Genomic DNA, 16,949 nt, shown 5'->3' with positions numbered 1-16,949 from the left:
AAGTGTCAGGCAGCACGTCCCTGCAGCCCACACCACTTCCCCCAGCTCCCATTGACCGGGAATGGTGAACCATGGCCACTGGGAGCTGCGGGCGGCTGTGTCTGCGGACGGTCAATGTAAACAAATTGTCTCGCAGCCTGCCAACAGATTACCCTGACGGGCCACAGGTTGCCCACCACTGTTGTAGATAGAACAGTCTTAGACTTTTGTAAGGCATTTGACTTAATACTTTACAACATTCTCATTAGAAAATTAGCACAATACAATATCAAAAAATCGCACATTAAATGGATTAAAAACTGGCTAACTGACAGATCTCAAAGTAGTTGTCAATGGGGAGTTGTCGAATGGGGATGTTTCTAGTGGGGTTCTGCAACGGTCAGTATTAGGTCTGACACCATTCAATATTGTTGCAGTGATATGGAAGTAAATATAAAATCACTGCTGATATTAAAAATTTTCTGGATGACAGAGAGATCGGTGGAGTGGTAAATGAAGAGGGCAGGGCAGTCATACAGAGTAATCTGGATTGCTTGGTAAAATGGGCCATTGAAACAAAATTAAAACAGCCAAATACAAGTTACACATCCGGGAAAAAGGGACGCAGGCCATACCTACAGAATGTTGGAATGTATCCTGGAAAGCAGGGACTCAAAGGATTTAGGGGTTGTAGTAGACAAGAACGTAGTAGACGACGTTACCTTGCATTGGCAAAAAGGGCCAGTTTGATCCTTTGATGTATAAGGAAGAGGAGAGAGGTGAGTTTTCCTCTGGGTATGGCATTGGTGAGATCAGTAATGCAGTACTCCATCTGGTTCTGGTGGCCATCTTTTAAAATGGAAGTTGAAAAATTGGACAGGGTGCAGAAAACAGCACCACAAAAATGATTCGAAGACTGGAGAAAAAGCTTCACAGTGAGAGACTTAGAGCTGTATCAGCTTCGTTTATCAGAAGGAAGATTGAGAGGTGACTTGACTGCAGAGCATGAATACCCTTGTGGGGAGAAAGTACTGGGCACTAAAGGGCTCTTTAAACTAACCGAGAAAGGCATATCAAGAAGTGATGGCTGGAAGTTTAAACCAGACAAATTCAGATTAAAAATTAGGCACAAATTTTTAACAGAGAGGGTGATTAACCACTGGAACAAAGAGAAGTGGTGGATTCTTCATTTCCTTATGTCTTCATGTCAAGAGTAGATGTCTTTCTGGAAGATCTGCTTTAGTCAGACACAAGTTATTGGACTTAATACAGGGGTGTCTGGATGAAATTCTGTGTCCTGTGACCGACAGGTGGTCAGGCTAGATGACTTAAGTTCCTCTTGGCTTTATTGTATTTATCTATAAATGAAAATGCAAAGAGATGGCTCTTCTCTAGTTCTTAAGGGGATAGGATTGTATAGTTAATTGATTAGGTCCTGCTGTTGAAAAAGCCTTATAGCCTTGCCTTCGTTCTATTCATTTTGTATTTCTCATGACCGTGCTGGTCTGTACTCATGATGACAAGCACAATATCCTCAGGTAGTCGAGGCCTGCTCCACTGAGGCTTTTGTAGATTGGTACCAGGACACTGAAGTACCTTGGTACTGAACTGTGGCCCAGAGAAACATGTGGAGCCCTGGGGTGATGTGCTCCTGTTATTCTGCTCTAGTTGGAAGGTGCACGGCTGCACGCTGAACTAAATGGAGGTGCTTTGCAGCCTTCACCATCCCCCAGTTTTAGGACCTTACAGTAATCCATCTGGGAGGTGATAAACCCACAGTTTACTGCTGCATCTGACAGGATCAAGCTCAGTCTGCTGATCAGCTGAGAGGAAAGATACCTGTGTTGCATGGCGCACGATCTCAGATGTAATACTAAACTGTATAAAGGAGAAAACCAGGAGGTTGAAATGCCTTTTGTGACAACATTCCCTCCTGCTGACCAACAGGGCGTACTCTCCCTTACTGTTCGTGCTTGAGCTCAGGAAGCTGCTATCGTACATAGCCTGGTGGTTTCCCCAGTAATGCTGCAGGTATTTGGGAGCACTGATACTGCGATGGAGCGTACAGACCTTGTGATCTGAGCAAAGTCCTTTAGATGCTACCAATAATCCTGAGCATGGAAAGGCAGCTCTTTGGGTGTACATGGTGAGTGCTGGGACAGCAATGGCTGGAAGAAAAGTAGGGGGTGGTTTCTTGCTGACAGTTGGCTACACCCACCAGATGTATTTTTCTGCAGTGTCGCCATCTGGCATTTGCTTACTGTACTGCGGCCAAATGTATCTTTATCACCATCTGGCACTTGCTAAGAGAATAAGAAGATAACACATGGACACTGACTATACCCTAAGTTGCATCAAAGGTTCTTGCAGGGCCCAGATTCTGCAGTCTTATGTGTCCACATATATGCTGTTAAGTTGGGCTATTACCAGTTTGTTCTTTGTGAATCTTTGCCACTGGCATTGTTTAACATTGGGATGCTAGTCCTCTTTGAATAATTCAGTGTCAGCCTTCTGGGGGATTTTGTGTCTATATCAGGAAACGCTTTAAAGTCCCCTTTAGCATTTTTGTAAAACAAAGTCCTTTTTATCTTAAACCTCTTTGCTTTATTAACTCCCTACCTTATCCACCCGGAAGTCATTTTCATTCTGGTGGCTTCAAGCCAAAAGTAGTGGATGAGGATTGCGATGTTTGAGACCTAAGTAACTACCAGATTGTAAATGAGCAGCGCATATATATATATATATATATATATATATATTTTATCCTGGCAGTTCATCCAAGGGCTGTCTATGCCCAGCAGACTGAGATATGGGAAAGACTTTCATTTGCAGGCAGCTAGCATGCAGTTTTGTAGGCCTTAGCAATACAGCTACCTCCAGTGGTGTGACTTACTGTTGCTAATAACCAGCATTGTTGGAGTCTCACCACAGGGCATATCAGAAAGAGGATGTGCTAGAAATAAGAGCAGGGCAGAGCAATACAAGGGTTGTTTTCAGCTCCCCCTGTTGCTTTCAGTTTAAATAAAAGAAAACAAAGTTGAAGCCTATTTGGCTAGTGCCTTGAACTGACTTATTGCTCTGTAGACCTGTGGAAATTGACCACCTCCAAGGAGGGAAGATGACGGAAGCATTTGAAATGTGGAGCTGTTACTGGAAATAGAAGCCAATAGCTGGGCAATGCAGTATTGTGAAGAGAAATGTTTCCTCTCCTGGAGCTTGAGAAATGAAAGATACAGTATTGCACATGACCACTAAGCAGAAGTGGAGACCATCTGGAGAAGATGATGGTGGAAGGCAGCTTGCCAAGGAAGAAGCTGAAGGGAAGCTCCGAGGGGGGAAGTAGCCGACAACAGGGCTACAATGAATTATACTGTATTAATTGTATGATCGCTGTGTTAGAAAATGCACATGTTCAGATAGGAATCCCAGATGGTTGGCAGAACTTAGAGTATGCTGGAAAGGACAGAGAGGTGGCTGCACAAAACAGAACAGAACCATAAGCTGGGCTAAAATGGCACAACGAAGGGCCGCTTTCCCCGTCTCAGTAAATGATCAGGATAGTCAGTGCTATCTGGTGATTCCAGCACAGCACTGCTGGCAGTGAAGAGAGGTGTTCTGCTTCTCACGCCATCTTGCTGCGTGGCCTTGGGCTCTCTGTGCCCTAGTTTCCTTACCTGTAGAATGGCGCTATTGCCACCTGCTCCAGCGCTTGACAACCTCAGACAGACAAGTTTCAGAGTAGCAGCTGTGTTAGTCTGTATCCGCAAAAAGAAAAGGAGGACTTGTGGCACCTTAATGTAATGTAATAACCCATCCACTCCCAGTCTTTATTCAAGCCTAAGTTAATTGTATCCAGTTTGCAAATTAATTCCAATTCAGCAGTCTCTCGTTGGAGTCTGTTTGTGAAGTTTTTTGTTGAAGAATTGCAACTTTTAGGTCTCTAATCTAGTGACCAGAGAGATTGAAGTGTTCTCTGACTGGTTTTTGAATGTTATAATTCTTGACTTCTGATTTGTGTCCATTTATTCTTTGATGTAGGGACTGTCCAGTTTGACCAATGTACATGGCAGAGGGGCATTGCTGGCACATGATGGCATATATCACATTGGTGGATGTGCAGGTGAACGAGCCTCTGATAGTGTGGCTGATGTGATTAGGCCCTATGATGGTGTCCCCTGAATAGATATGTGGACACAGTTGGCAACGGGCTTTGTTGCAAGGATAGGTTCCTGGGTTAGTGGTTCTGTTGTGTAGTGTGTGGTTGCTGTTGAGTATTTGCTTCAGGTTGGGGCGCTGTCTGTAGGCAAGGACTGGCCTGTCTCCCAAGATCTGTGTACCTACTACAGGACAGGCCCAACAAAGAAAATAACAGAACGCCGCTAGCCATCACCTTCAGCCCCCAACTAAACCTTCAGCTCTCCAACGCATCATCAAGGATCTACAACCTATCCTGAAGGATGACCCATCAGTCTTACAGATCAAATACATGTAAGGACTGGGAGTGGATGGGTCATTACACAAAATAAAACTATTTCCCCATGTTTATCCCCCCCCCCCCCCCGCGCCCACCGTTCCTCAGATGTTCTTGTAAACTGCTGGAAATGGGCCCACCTTGATTATCACTACAAAAGGTTGTCCCCTCCCCTCCCCCCCCACCCCGCCGCTCTCCTGCTAGTAATGGCTCACGTTACCTGATCACTTTCCTTACAGTGTGTATGGTAACACCCATTGTTTCATGGTCTCTGTGTATATAAATCTCCACACTGTATTTTCCACTGAATGCATCTGATGAAGTGAGCTGTAGCTCACGAAAGCTTATGCTCAGATAAATTTGTTAGTCTCTAAGGTGCCACAAGTACTCCTTTTTCTTTTTTCAGATAGACAAAGTATCATCACTGCAAGCTCTCCGACTTACATACAGGTTCCGTCTTACTGTGCATCTTAGCCCTGTTGGAATAGCTCAACGGAAAACTCTCCTACTAGTCTCATAGTCTGCAGTAGACTCTAGCAATGCTAACTAGAAATGCTGATTAGGTAGCTTCTGCTAGTACACAAGCAACAGCCCAATGGGTTACAGGTTTAACTGGTCCAAGGAAGAATATTTCAGAAACAAACATTGCCTTTGTTTGAAAGGACAGCAGCTAACACCTTCAGAAATGTGAAAGACTCTTGGAATTCCTGCAAGAATCTGCTGGTGTTTCACCTTCTGACCTAAGCTGTTGTGTAGGTAGATCCCAGCTTGTATTGTGTGTCTGAAGTGATTTTCTGTTTTGGGGAGTATGTGTAAAGAGCCATGGTGTGCCAAGAGGTTGCCGTCCGCAGGCAAAGATGATGGTTACTGACATAATATGCAGTGCATCCTACCTTCTCGGAGGGGGAAAACAGCTGAGGCAAACTACTGACTTACATCACACACTGCTGTGAGCGATTGTTTATCCTTCCCCTCTGTGCTGTTGTCTTTGTGGGCTATTATTCTATGGGGCTACAGGCATTTTCAGGGCCCTTTTCTGTTGCAGTGATCCAATATTTTGCTTTCCTATGCAACAGAGTCCTGAAGCTCCAGTCCTGTGGGGGTGGGAGGTGGGTGGGAAATAAATATAAAGCATCTTCAAAGCTCAGCTTCCTAGGCATTACTCAATAGGCAGTCCTCTTGCGGCCAACCTTTTGACATGCTCTGGTATGAAATTGACGAGGAGCACTATGAATCAGCTACATGTTGGAAGACAGAGTTTATATTTTTTAGAAACACATAACCTTCTCCCAGTGCACCTCCGTAACCCACTACTAACTGGTAACTCTGCTTCTCTCAGCTAGCATGTATTGCTAAACTGTTCAAGACCAACACTGAAAGCCCTAGTTTATAATTTGCAGGGTGACTGGAAATGGAATTGAGGGAAATACATTTCTCCTTGCAGTCTAAAGGAAGTATGATCCACACATTGATCTATTGATTAAGCAGCCATGGGGCTATGAGAAAACAGACTGAACAAAGGCCCTTCTGTAAAAGGCTCAGTGACAAAAGAACACTTCACTGTAAAGCCATGACTGTTTCTTACCTAGCTTGGTTTCAGAGAGGCTGTGCTGCTCAGCATTTCCTGGCTTTTCAGGCTGACTCTGGGAACTGGAAAAATTAGCACTTGGTTTGAATGATCCTGCTAATGAAACCTGAAATCTTGTTTAACAGCCATTGTTGCAAAGAAGGAACCAGCATTAATTTCTCTTGGGAGAGAGAGACCTAAATTTTAAGACACCGGTTTCAGATCTCCTCTGTTTTTGTTCTGTCTGGTGCAACCATATTAGAAGCAGATAATCAGAAGGAAGGGAATGTAGTTTACAGGTATTTATGCTAGTGATGGGCAACTTGTAGCTGCTTACGCACAGGTTCTGAGGCTTTCCACCTCTTCTGTAACCCATAACTCCATGGTAGCAGTCTCTGAAATGTTTCCCGTTCCAAGCAGAGAGTCAGGAAGACCGGCAGAACTGCAGCATCTCAATGTGTGGATGACACGATGGTGTAGGGAGGAGTGTGTTACGTTTATTAGTAACTGAGGAACCTTTTGGGAAAGGAGGAGCCTATAAATAAAGGATGGGCTCCACAAAAACCAAAATGGAACCAGATTTCTGGAATTTAAAATTAAAAAGGTTGTAGAGGATTTTTTGAACTAAGCGCTGTGGGAAAGCTGACCCATGTGGAGAAGAATACAGTTTGGGTAGAGACATCCCTTAGGGATGAAATTATTAAAGGGGAAACTCTATATCCTAGTAAAGATAGGAAAGAAGTCAGTAGAGTACAGGTAGGAGGTAGTGAGGAATAGTCAAATGTAAGAGTCTCACTGAAATATAACATATGAAGGCAAGCAACTGAATATTGAGAAATTGTACAAGTGTTTATATACAAATGCTAGAAATCTAAATACTAAGATGGGTGAACTAGAGTGCCTGGCATTAAATGAGGATATTGCTATAATAAGCATCATGGAAAGTTGGTGGAAGGAGGATAATCAGTGAGACAGGGTGATACTAGGGTACAAGTTTATATAGGAATGACAGAGTAGGTTGTGCTGGATTGGAGTGGCACTGTATGTGAAAGAAAGCAGCAGGTCAAATAAAGTAAAAATCTTAAATGAATCAAACTGTGCCATGGAATCTCTATGGAGAGAAATCTCATGCTTGAATAATAAAGAGTATAGCATGAGGAATATATACTCTTATAAAGCTGCTGTCAGCTGGGTCATACATCACTATGCATAATTTTCCAGATACAGAGAAGTTGTCCCTCCAGAAAACATTTGGGTACAAATGGGCAACAAATTCCATAAGATACTTTGGAATTTAATCTCAAACAACCTAAAACAGCTGTAAGATGTCAAATCTTTGTTCGGGAACTATAGAGGTATTGCTCTCCTCTCCATCGCAGGGAAGATTCTTGCCTGGATGCTACTAAACTGCCTCCTCCCCCTTGCCGAGGAACTCCTCACTGAATCACAGCGTGGCTTCAGGTCATCCCGAGGCACAACTGACATGATCTTCGTGTCACGACAGATTCAGGAGAAGTGCAGAGAGCAACACCTGGAACTATTCATGGCATTCATTGACCTAACAAAGGCCTTTGTCTCTATAAACCGTGATGCCCTATGAAAGGTGCTGTATAGGTTTGCCTGTCCACAGAAATTCATTTCTGCTATCAGACTACTCCATGATGGGATGACTGCCACCATTTTGTGCAACGGCTCAGAGACCGAATCATTCAGCATTCGCCCCGGTGTCAAGCAGGGCTTTGTCATTGCTCCAGCACTCTTCTCCATTTACATTGTTGTGATCCTGATTCTCATTCGTGACTGCTTTCCTGATGCAATTGGGATTGAGTATTGTATGGATAGTCAACTCTTCAATCTTCAACGTCTGTCTGCAAACAAAATCTAAGATCACGAGAATTGGCATCACTGACTTCAGTATGAAAATGACTGTCATTCTTGCACACACACACACAGGCCAACCTGCAAAGCACCCTAAATCTTTTTGCTGATGCCTATCACAACCTGGGTGTCTCTCTCATCAGGAAAACCAAGGTACTCTAGCAGCCCTCATCTGCACAAACTACTCTTCGTACTCCATAAATCACCATCAGTGGAGAACCCCTGGAAAATGTAGACCATTTTCTGTACCTTGGCAGCCATCTCTCCCAAACAGCCAGCACTGACACAGAAATTGAATATAGGATCTGCTTTGCCAGTGAATCATAGAATATCAGGGTTGGAAGGGACCTCAGGAGGTCACCTAGTCCAACCCCCTGCTCAAAGCAGGACCAATCCCCAACTAAATCATCCCAGCCAGGGCTTTCTCAAGCCTGACCTTAAAAACTTCTAAGGAAGGAGATTCCACCACCTCCCTAGGTAACGCATTCAAGTGTTTCATCACCCTCCTAGTGAAAAAGGTTTTCCTAATATCCAACGTAAACCTCCCCCACTGCAACTTGAGACCATTACTCCTTGTTCTGTCATCAGCTACCACTGAGAACAGTCTAGATCCATCCTCTTTGGAACTCCCTTTCAGGTAGTTGAAAACAGCTATCAAATCCCCCTCATTCTTCTCTTCCGTAGACTAAACAATCCCAGTTCCCTCAGCCTCTCCTCATAAGTCATGTGTTCCAGATTCCTAATAATTTTTGTTGCCCTCTGCTGGACGTTTTCCAATTTTTCCACACCCTTCTTGTAGCGTGGGCCCAAAACTGGACACAGTACTCCAGATGAGGCCTCACCAATGTTGAATAGAGGGGAATGATTACGTCCCTCGATCTGCTGGCAATGCCCCTACGTATACATCCCAAAATGCCATTGGCCTTCTTGGCAACAAGGGCACGCAACAAGGGCACATCCTTTGGAAGACTATTCCAATGAGTCTTCAATGTTAGGAATCTATAGACAGGTACCAAGATCTTGGTTTACAAGGCAGTTGTCATCCCCACCCTTCTCTGTGGGTGTGAGACCTGGGTAACCTTCCGAGAACGTCTCAAGCAGCTGGAGTGGTTCCAGCAGCGCTACCTCAGGAGGATTCTCAGGATCAGCTGGGAAGACCGACGCAGTAACATCAGGGTTCTCTCTGCAGCCAACATAGTATAGAAACACAGGTATAGAAGTATACAAGCACAGTATAGAAGCATAGGTCATGAAATACCAACTCCGCTGGGCTGGCCACTGTGTACATATGCCGACACTCTCCTTCCGAAGCAAGTACTCTTCTCTCAGTTAAGTCAGGGAAGAAGGGCTCGCGGAGGGCAGTGGAAACGTTTCAAAGACATACTGAAAGTACATCTTAAAAAGGGAGACATCAACCCAAGAAACTGGGAGGACTTGGCGCAGAACAGAACCCAGTGGTGCCACACCATACACCAAGCCACAGCTCACTTTGAGGAGAACAGACGTGCTCATGAGACAGAGAAGCAACAAAGGAGGAAAGAAAGGGCACAACACTCTAGCCAACAACTCTGTCTCCTCCAAGATTACATCTGTCACTTCTGTGGGAAAATCTGCAGGGACGAATTGGGCTCCTCAGCCACTTAAATACTCACCAGGGAACCCCCTTGGCAGATGTCATCCTTGCATTGAGCGATAGCAGAAGAAGATGTCAAACCGCTACTTCAGCAAATGAACAAAGGTTGCATGCTGAGGGAAATACGCAGTTTCTTGGTGAGGAAGAATAGCTACAGTCAAATTGAATATTTTGTCAAGGATATCCTCCTTGTTTCAAAATCTTCTGGGAAAGCTCTAGCAAGAATACAAGGAATGTTAGAATTCATATAGAATAAGAAAAGAGAGAGAGTGCAGATACTTTACAGGTCCATTAAATAGGGTGAACTAGTTGTTCCAAATTTTACATGGTACTATCAAGCCAGCCAGCTCAAGCAAACACTGGGTCTTTATTGAACAGGAAAATTATGGCAATCTAAATATTGCTAGGATAGCACGGATTAAAACAAACCAAATCCACCTATGCATATGTCTTCGTGCAATCTGTGTAAATCAAGGGTGGCCAACCTGTGGTTCTTCAGAAGATAATATGCAGCTCCTTGTCTAGGCACCAACTCTCGGGCTGGAGCTACAGGTGCCAATTTTCCAATGTGCTGGGGGGTGCTCACTGCTCAACCCCTGGCTCTGCCACAGGCCCTGCCCCGTGCCCTCGCTCCTCCCCCTTTCCCCCAGAGTCTCCTGCACACCACGAAACAGCTGATGTGGAGGGAAGGGGAGGCAGTGGTTGGCGGGGCTGCTGGTGGGTGGGAGACGCTGGGAACAGGGCAGGAGCTGATGCAGGGGCTGCTGACGTATTACTGTGGCTCTTTGGCAATGTACATTGATAAATTCTGGCTTCTTCTCAGGTTCAGGTTGGCCACACCCGATATAGATTCTTTAGCAAAGACTACTGTATGGGTTTGGGATAGAACCAGAGATAAGACGTTCCATTTTTTTGCTAATTACACCCATTGCAAATAATCCAAATCATACAGCAGAGTTTTAAACTTCTGGAGAGCAATGAAATTCATGTGCTTGGCCAACTGTTCACCAAAGAACATTTTCTAACTCATTTAGAAATCAAAACCTGCTTTAACTGGCCTACTCTCCTGTAGTCCCAGTACTTTCAAGTTAGGCATTATGTTTCCCAATTTCCTAGGAAACTTTTCCATAGAAAGCCAACTTTAGTAGAAATGATGGCTTCTTGTTGATTAGAAAATAAAAAATTATAACTAATTTATGTCAATCTTTGCTGATGACTTTCCTAACAAAGAAACGTCCACATATTCACAAAGAAAAAAAGAATTGGATAGATAAATTACCCCAGAGGAATTGGCTTTGATCTGTGGGGGAAAAAGCCAGCAACCTCAGTCTGTAGCAAAATAAAAGAAAATTCCTTAATATCTATTTCGGTGGTACCTCACATCAGTCAGGTTTAAAAAAAATATAGAGTGTGAATTGGGATAAAAGTTGGTGAAATTGTGGTGAAAGAGGTACAGTGCACCTGTCCGGTTATTAGAGAATTTTGGGATGTGCTGCATAATGAAATATTATAAATTGTTGGATATTTATTACTGTGACTGGAGTCCCAGGGGAGCCAACTGAGGTCACTCAATTAGGGTGAGCTGCAAAGAATGGGGCAGACAATCCCCAAAGCTGGTGGATATGCCAATACTTAGATTTACCAAGCCAGAACAAAACAGCTTCTATAATACCTCACTGGTTACCAAGAAGCCAACAACACAGTTCCCTTAAAGTAACCCAGCCTTAGGCCTCCACCCAGACACCCAAGTCAAATATGATGAGGATTATTGAAAATCTTATTCATCATAAAAGAAAGTTCTACCAATCCCTAAAGATTGGACACATTACCTCCCAGCTTAACGAATATTCCAGGTCTTACCCAAATACAAGCTTACAGCCAATTCTTCTTAACTAAACTAAAATTTATTAAAAAAGAAAAGAGAGAGAGTATTGGTTAAAAGATCAGTATACATACAGGCATGAGCTCAATTCTTGAGACTGAATTCACAGCAGAGATGGTGAGCTTTGTTGTTGCAAAGAGTTCTTTCAGAAATAGTTCATAGGTTATAGTCCAAATGTTTATATTCAGGGTGGTCCAGTCAGGACTGGGATCTCAGCCTTACGGCTTAAGCTTCCCTTGCATGAAGCATCAGGCAGGTCTGAGATAAAAAGGATTGGAACCCAAGGCATCTTTATACAGTTTGGAGTCCTTAGGCAAACAGTAGGCAATCACGGATACTTTGAAGTGGACCTGTTTCCTAAGTGTCATTGGTAATTAGCTACATGGATTTACATAAGGCAATTTATTCATTAGGCAGTCTATCAAACTTTTAGTGACATATAGACAATGACATTATTTCACCCAAGTTTCATCAAAATGTTACTATTCCCCTTTGATCTCTGAATTAATAGCTATAGTGACAGACAGGAACTGTCTGTTTACATGGCTAATCATTAAACAAGATATAAGTAAACACATACAATTAGTAAAAAGAAAAGGAGTACTAGCGGCACCTTAGAGACTAACCAATTTATTTGAGTATAAGCTTTCATGAGCTACAGCTCACTTCATCGGGTGCATTCAGTGGAAAATACAGTGAGGAGATGATTTATAAACACACAGAACATGAAAAAATGGGTGTTGTCATACACATTGTAAGGAGAGTGATCACTTAAGATGAGCTATTACCAGCAGGAGAGTGGGGTGGGGGGGCGGGGGGGGAACCTTTTGTAGTGATAATCAAGGTGGGTCATTGCCAGCAGTTAACAGGAACGTTTGAGGAGCGGTGGGGGGAAATAAACATGGGGAAATAGTTTTACTTTGTGTAATGACACATCCACTCCCAGTGTCTATTCAAGCCTAAGTTAATTGTATCCAATTTGCAAATTAATTCCAATTCAGCAGTCTCTCGTTGGAGTCCGTTTTTGAAGTCTTTTTGTTATAATATTGCGACCTTTAGGTCTGTAATCGAGTGACCAGAGAGATTGAAGTGTTCTCCAACTGGTTTATGAATGTTATAATTCTTGACATCTGATCTGTGTCCATTTATTCTTTTACGTAGAGACTGTCCAGTTTGACCAATGTACATGGCAGAGGGGCATTGCTGGCACATGATGGCATATATCACATTGGTAGATGTGCAGGTGAATGAGCCTCTGATAGTGTAGCTGATGTGATTAGGCCCTATGATGGTGTCCCCTGAATAGATATGTGGACACAGTTGGCAACGGGCTTTGTTGCAAGGATTGGTTCCTGGGTTAGTGGTTTTGTTGCGTAGTGTGTGGTTGCTGTTGAGTATTTGCTTCAGGTTGGGGCGCTGTCTGTAGGCAAGGACTGGCCTGTCTCCCAAGATTTGTGAGAGTGATGGACAGGCCCAACAAAGATAATAACAGAACGCCACTAGCCATCACCTTCAGCCCCCAACTAAACCTTCAGCTCTCCAACGCATCATCAAGGATCTACAACCTATCCTGAAGGACGAGCCATCACTCTCACAAATCTTGATTTGCATGATTTCAATTAGATAATGTCACAATTACCAAATGATTACCAAAAAGCCCAGGAGGATTACCAGATGATCCTTCGATAATCCTCCTGGCGGAATTGGTCAGGTTCAAAGAATTAATTTCACATCTGCTAATAGCCGCTAGGTTACTCATAGCGCCTCATTGAAGGGGGGGGAAAGCCCCACATTAAAGGAATGGCTCCAAAAAATATGGGCATTGTTATGGAAAGCATAATGCATCAATATCATACTCACCAAAACAGAGGGGCCAATAAATACTTAGATGTTTGGTTACCATTTATTGATTATTTAAAGTACATTCCCCTGCAAATAAATCCTAGCACACGAATCCAATTTTTTAATATTAAGGTTGATGGACATGGCTGGTTTGATAAATGAGTAGATTCAGTAGTTGCACTCGCTACAATCACCAGAAAACACAGCATGGCTAGTGGAAGGTGACTCATTCTAATATGGTAACATCCTACTAAATAGAAGCATAGAATCTCAGGGACCTCAGGAAGGGACCTCAGGAGGTCATCTAGTCCAACCCCCTGCTCAAAGCAGGACCAATCCACAATTTTTGCCCCAAATGGCCCCCTCAAGGATTGAACTCTCAATCCTGGGTTTAGCAGGCCAATGCTCAAACTACTGAGCTATCCCTCCACCCGCACTGAGATTTGATTATTCCATTACTGTGTAATGTTTCTCTAAAAAAGATAAGCTCAGTCTTGTAATCATTAATGCTTTGTTTCTGATTTACGTAGTAATGATTTGTAAACCTGTTGGAACTTCCTACATAGTTATTTTAAATGATAAAGAAGTCCACAGCTGCCTGGAGCCCTGTCTAAAAGCAGTGCACTCCCATTGTTGCTTTCACTGGTGTAGCTGACCCATTGCTAGCACACGTGGGATATGTTTCAGAAAGCAGGCTAGTGTAAACACAGCCTGGTTGTATGCTAGGGAATAATCCTGCACTCGCAGGGAGATGGACGTAATAGGACTCTTCCTATCAACATGTAGCTCCCTTCAGATCCAGTCACTATCACTTCACTTATTGGCCAGAATAGAATTCAGCCTTCCCTCCTAGCCAGGGGAGCTCAGGATCCAAACTCAGATCTCCTCCCCAACCTTGTGACTTGGTGAAGCCGTACACAGCTGTTACCAGTTTACTGCATTGTCCTTTGCCCTACAATGCCCTACAATCAACATTACTCTGTTGTTTGAAACAAGGTTTCTACTGCAGACCAGGTCTCTGAGCTTAGAATTTACCGTGGCTTGCTGTTCGCTCACTGAATTGGCTTGGACAGCCAGAAATAAGGAGAATATTCGTGAATTTTCCTTGTCTTTGGTGCAAACTAGACACAGTGAAAATTGCAGCTATCTTTGCCTAAAAGCAAGTCAGATTTAAATTATAGAGAACACTGTTATGCATATCTGTCCTGTGTCCTCTCTTCAATGTGGCTCTGAAGTGAGCTGTAGCTCACGAAAACTTATGCTCAAATAAATTGGTTAGTCTCTAAGGTGCCACTAGTACTCCTTTTCTTTTTACTCCATTCTTTTGTTACTGTGCATAATTCTGGAAAGTAGAAGTTTGACAGAAACTTTTTCCTTTTGCAGAATAAGGACAATGGTGAACCTGAGAATAAGCACTTGAGAGAAGATGACGAAGAGGATGCCACCAAACACAAGTAATTTGTTTATTTTTCAGAGGGATGTCTCTGACTATGTGTTCTCTTTGTGCTGCTTTCCATGGTTTGCTAATTAGGATCTTTCCTTGGCTTCCAGTGCCCAGATATCTTAGTGTGAATTTACTCTCTCTCAGTGAAGATTATCTGACATTGAGGGACTACAGTGAAAAACCACAGACAGTGTAGCCCTAGCAAAAAAGAAATTATCAGTAAGAAATTTTCAGTTTCAGACACTTTAGGAAATTCAAACACCCTTCTGTTTGGGAATAACTCTCTGGGTATGTCTACACACCAAAGGAAAACCCATGGCTCGCCAGTGCCTGCTGGCTCGGGTGCTGCGCTGTTTCATGGCTGTGTAGACTTCCGGGCTCCAGCTGGAGCCCTGGGACCCTCCCGCTTCACAGGGTCCTAGAGTTTGGGTGCCAGCCTGAGTCCAGACATCTGCACAGCAGTGAAACAGCCCCACCGCCCAAGCCCTGCAAGCCCAAGTCAGTTGGCATGGGCCAACCATGGGTGTCTAGTTGCTGTGTAGACATACCCTTCGGGACTGACACACAAGGGGAAGGCCATCCCAAACAGAGGATTATCAGAATCTGAACACAATGTAGCCTTCTTCCACGGTTATGTCTTTGTCTTCTCCTGACATGCCTTAAACATGGAGTTATTTTTGGCACCCATGAGTGAAGGCCCAGAGGCCAAATGGGGCTCACATTAATTGTGGCCTGCTGCTGCGCTTTCCTTGTAACTACACGGTGTAAAGACAAAGTTGATCAACTACAGGCTTTCCTTGATGGCAAAATCCACTAACTCTGTCGTTGGTTTTGCCACCAATAAGTATTTGCAGGTCCCAACAGAGGACTCGGGCGGGGGGGCTTTGAATTTAGTGCGATCAAGGGAGTTTTATGTTCTTCCTCACCATCTGGCAGTGCAGAAATCCCCCTGCTGGGGAGCTGTATTTGAACTGCTGCCTCTGCACATGAGCACTTGCTCAATGGTGCTGACAGGAGCAGAGTGACACTACTGTGTCCCTGGTCTATTTCAATTCTGCTGCGGAAGTGCGGTGTGCAAGGACCGCCCGGGTGTCATTCTGCACTGGGGCTGAGAGAGGCTCTTGGGATGGAACATGGCGAAGAGGCAGACTTGTGTATCAAACTGTTCTTGTACCTGAAAGGGTAGAGGGGCCCTGCAGAAGGTAAGTGAGCTGACAGGCCAAGAGTTGAAGGTATAGAGCTTGGTGAATAATGAATGAGCTGCTATTACTTTCCAGCCCTCTGCCACTTGATATACTGAGTGAGCAACAAGATGATGCAGCATATTGTGACGCTGTGACTAGACGTGTCAGACCTGTGGCATCTCTGCCATACGAGATGGCATTATTGTGCCATCAGTGATGCATTCTGACATCCACTCCCTGGTTTCTAATGATATTAATGTTCTCTTTGGAGAGCCCTAACAGTGACGTAAAAACAGCCTCTCTTGACTTTCAGCCCTATGGTTCCTCCCTTTTAAATGTTGATGTCTTGTCAGGCAGCGCAATGAGGTGCCAGAAGTCACATTGTTTCATACCAAACCTTCAGCCTGTGTACTTTGGAGTTGGCAAACCACCTTCTCCTCCAGGGACTATTGGAAACTCCTGTCATCTCCTGACCTTTGGCTGGTGCCATAAAGGCCAAAGGGGTTTTCCACTTGTGTACAGTGTCCGTGAAACTTCAGAGTAGCTGTACAAGAGAAGAAAGCTTTAAGTGTGACACCAGCTGCTCCCTGTCAGAAGTCCGTTTTGTATCAATGGGCCTAACTCTGCCCCCGGGTGCATGCTTGGGGCTAGGTCAGTGGGAGTCGCATGCTTTTGAAGGCACAATTTGTTGTAAAAAGAGTAAAGTTTGCTTTCTGTAGCTATTACGATCCAATAGATTTGCAAGACCCTTGTGTGTGTCTCTCCAACTACTCTCTGTGTTGTCAGGATCCAAATGTAACTTTGCAAGGCAAATTAGAACAGTCTCTTCTCTGTAGTGGATGTTTGAATCTCAAATTCAGGTTTAAGTGTTCAGCTGATAGAGATATTAGCTTTGCAATTAAACTTCTTTGATGTACTTAAGAATTTCACTATTGGCTCACTCCTTTACCAGACAAATATTCTTTGGAATTCTTAGGAAACTGATACCTTGCTTTCATTCTAGATTTGCATCTTCCAGTAGTGTCTCTGAACTACCCCAGACCCTTGAAACAGGGACTAGTGTGTGTAC

The 16,949-nt window shown here is 43.9% G+C and overlaps 1 protein-coding gene across 3 annotated transcripts in view; it reads left to right on the top strand.

Annotated features, from left to right (window-relative positions):
• The window catches only part of CCDC12 (coiled-coil domain containing 12), a 76,560-nt gene that overhangs the window by 29,856 nt on the left and 29,755 nt on the right, over nt 1–16,949 (top strand). For all 3 annotated transcript variants that reach the window (XM_077808480.1, XM_077808479.1, XM_077808478.1), the window contains exon 2: nt 14,636–14,706. In XM_077808480.1, coding sequence (XP_077664606.1) covers nt 14,636–14,706 — 71 coding nt within the window. The remainder of the gene's footprint in view (nt 1–14,635; nt 14,707–16,949) is intronic.

This window comes from Eretmochelys imbricata, chromosome 2 (genome assembly GCF_965152235.1).
Source record: "Eretmochelys imbricata isolate rEreImb1 chromosome 2, rEreImb1.hap1, whole genome shotgun sequence".
Lineage (NCBI taxonomy): Eukaryota > Metazoa > Chordata > Testudines > Cheloniidae > Eretmochelys > Eretmochelys imbricata.
The sequence above is the reverse complement of the archived record's forward strand: the minus strand, read 5'-3'. Positions and strand labels throughout refer to the sequence as shown.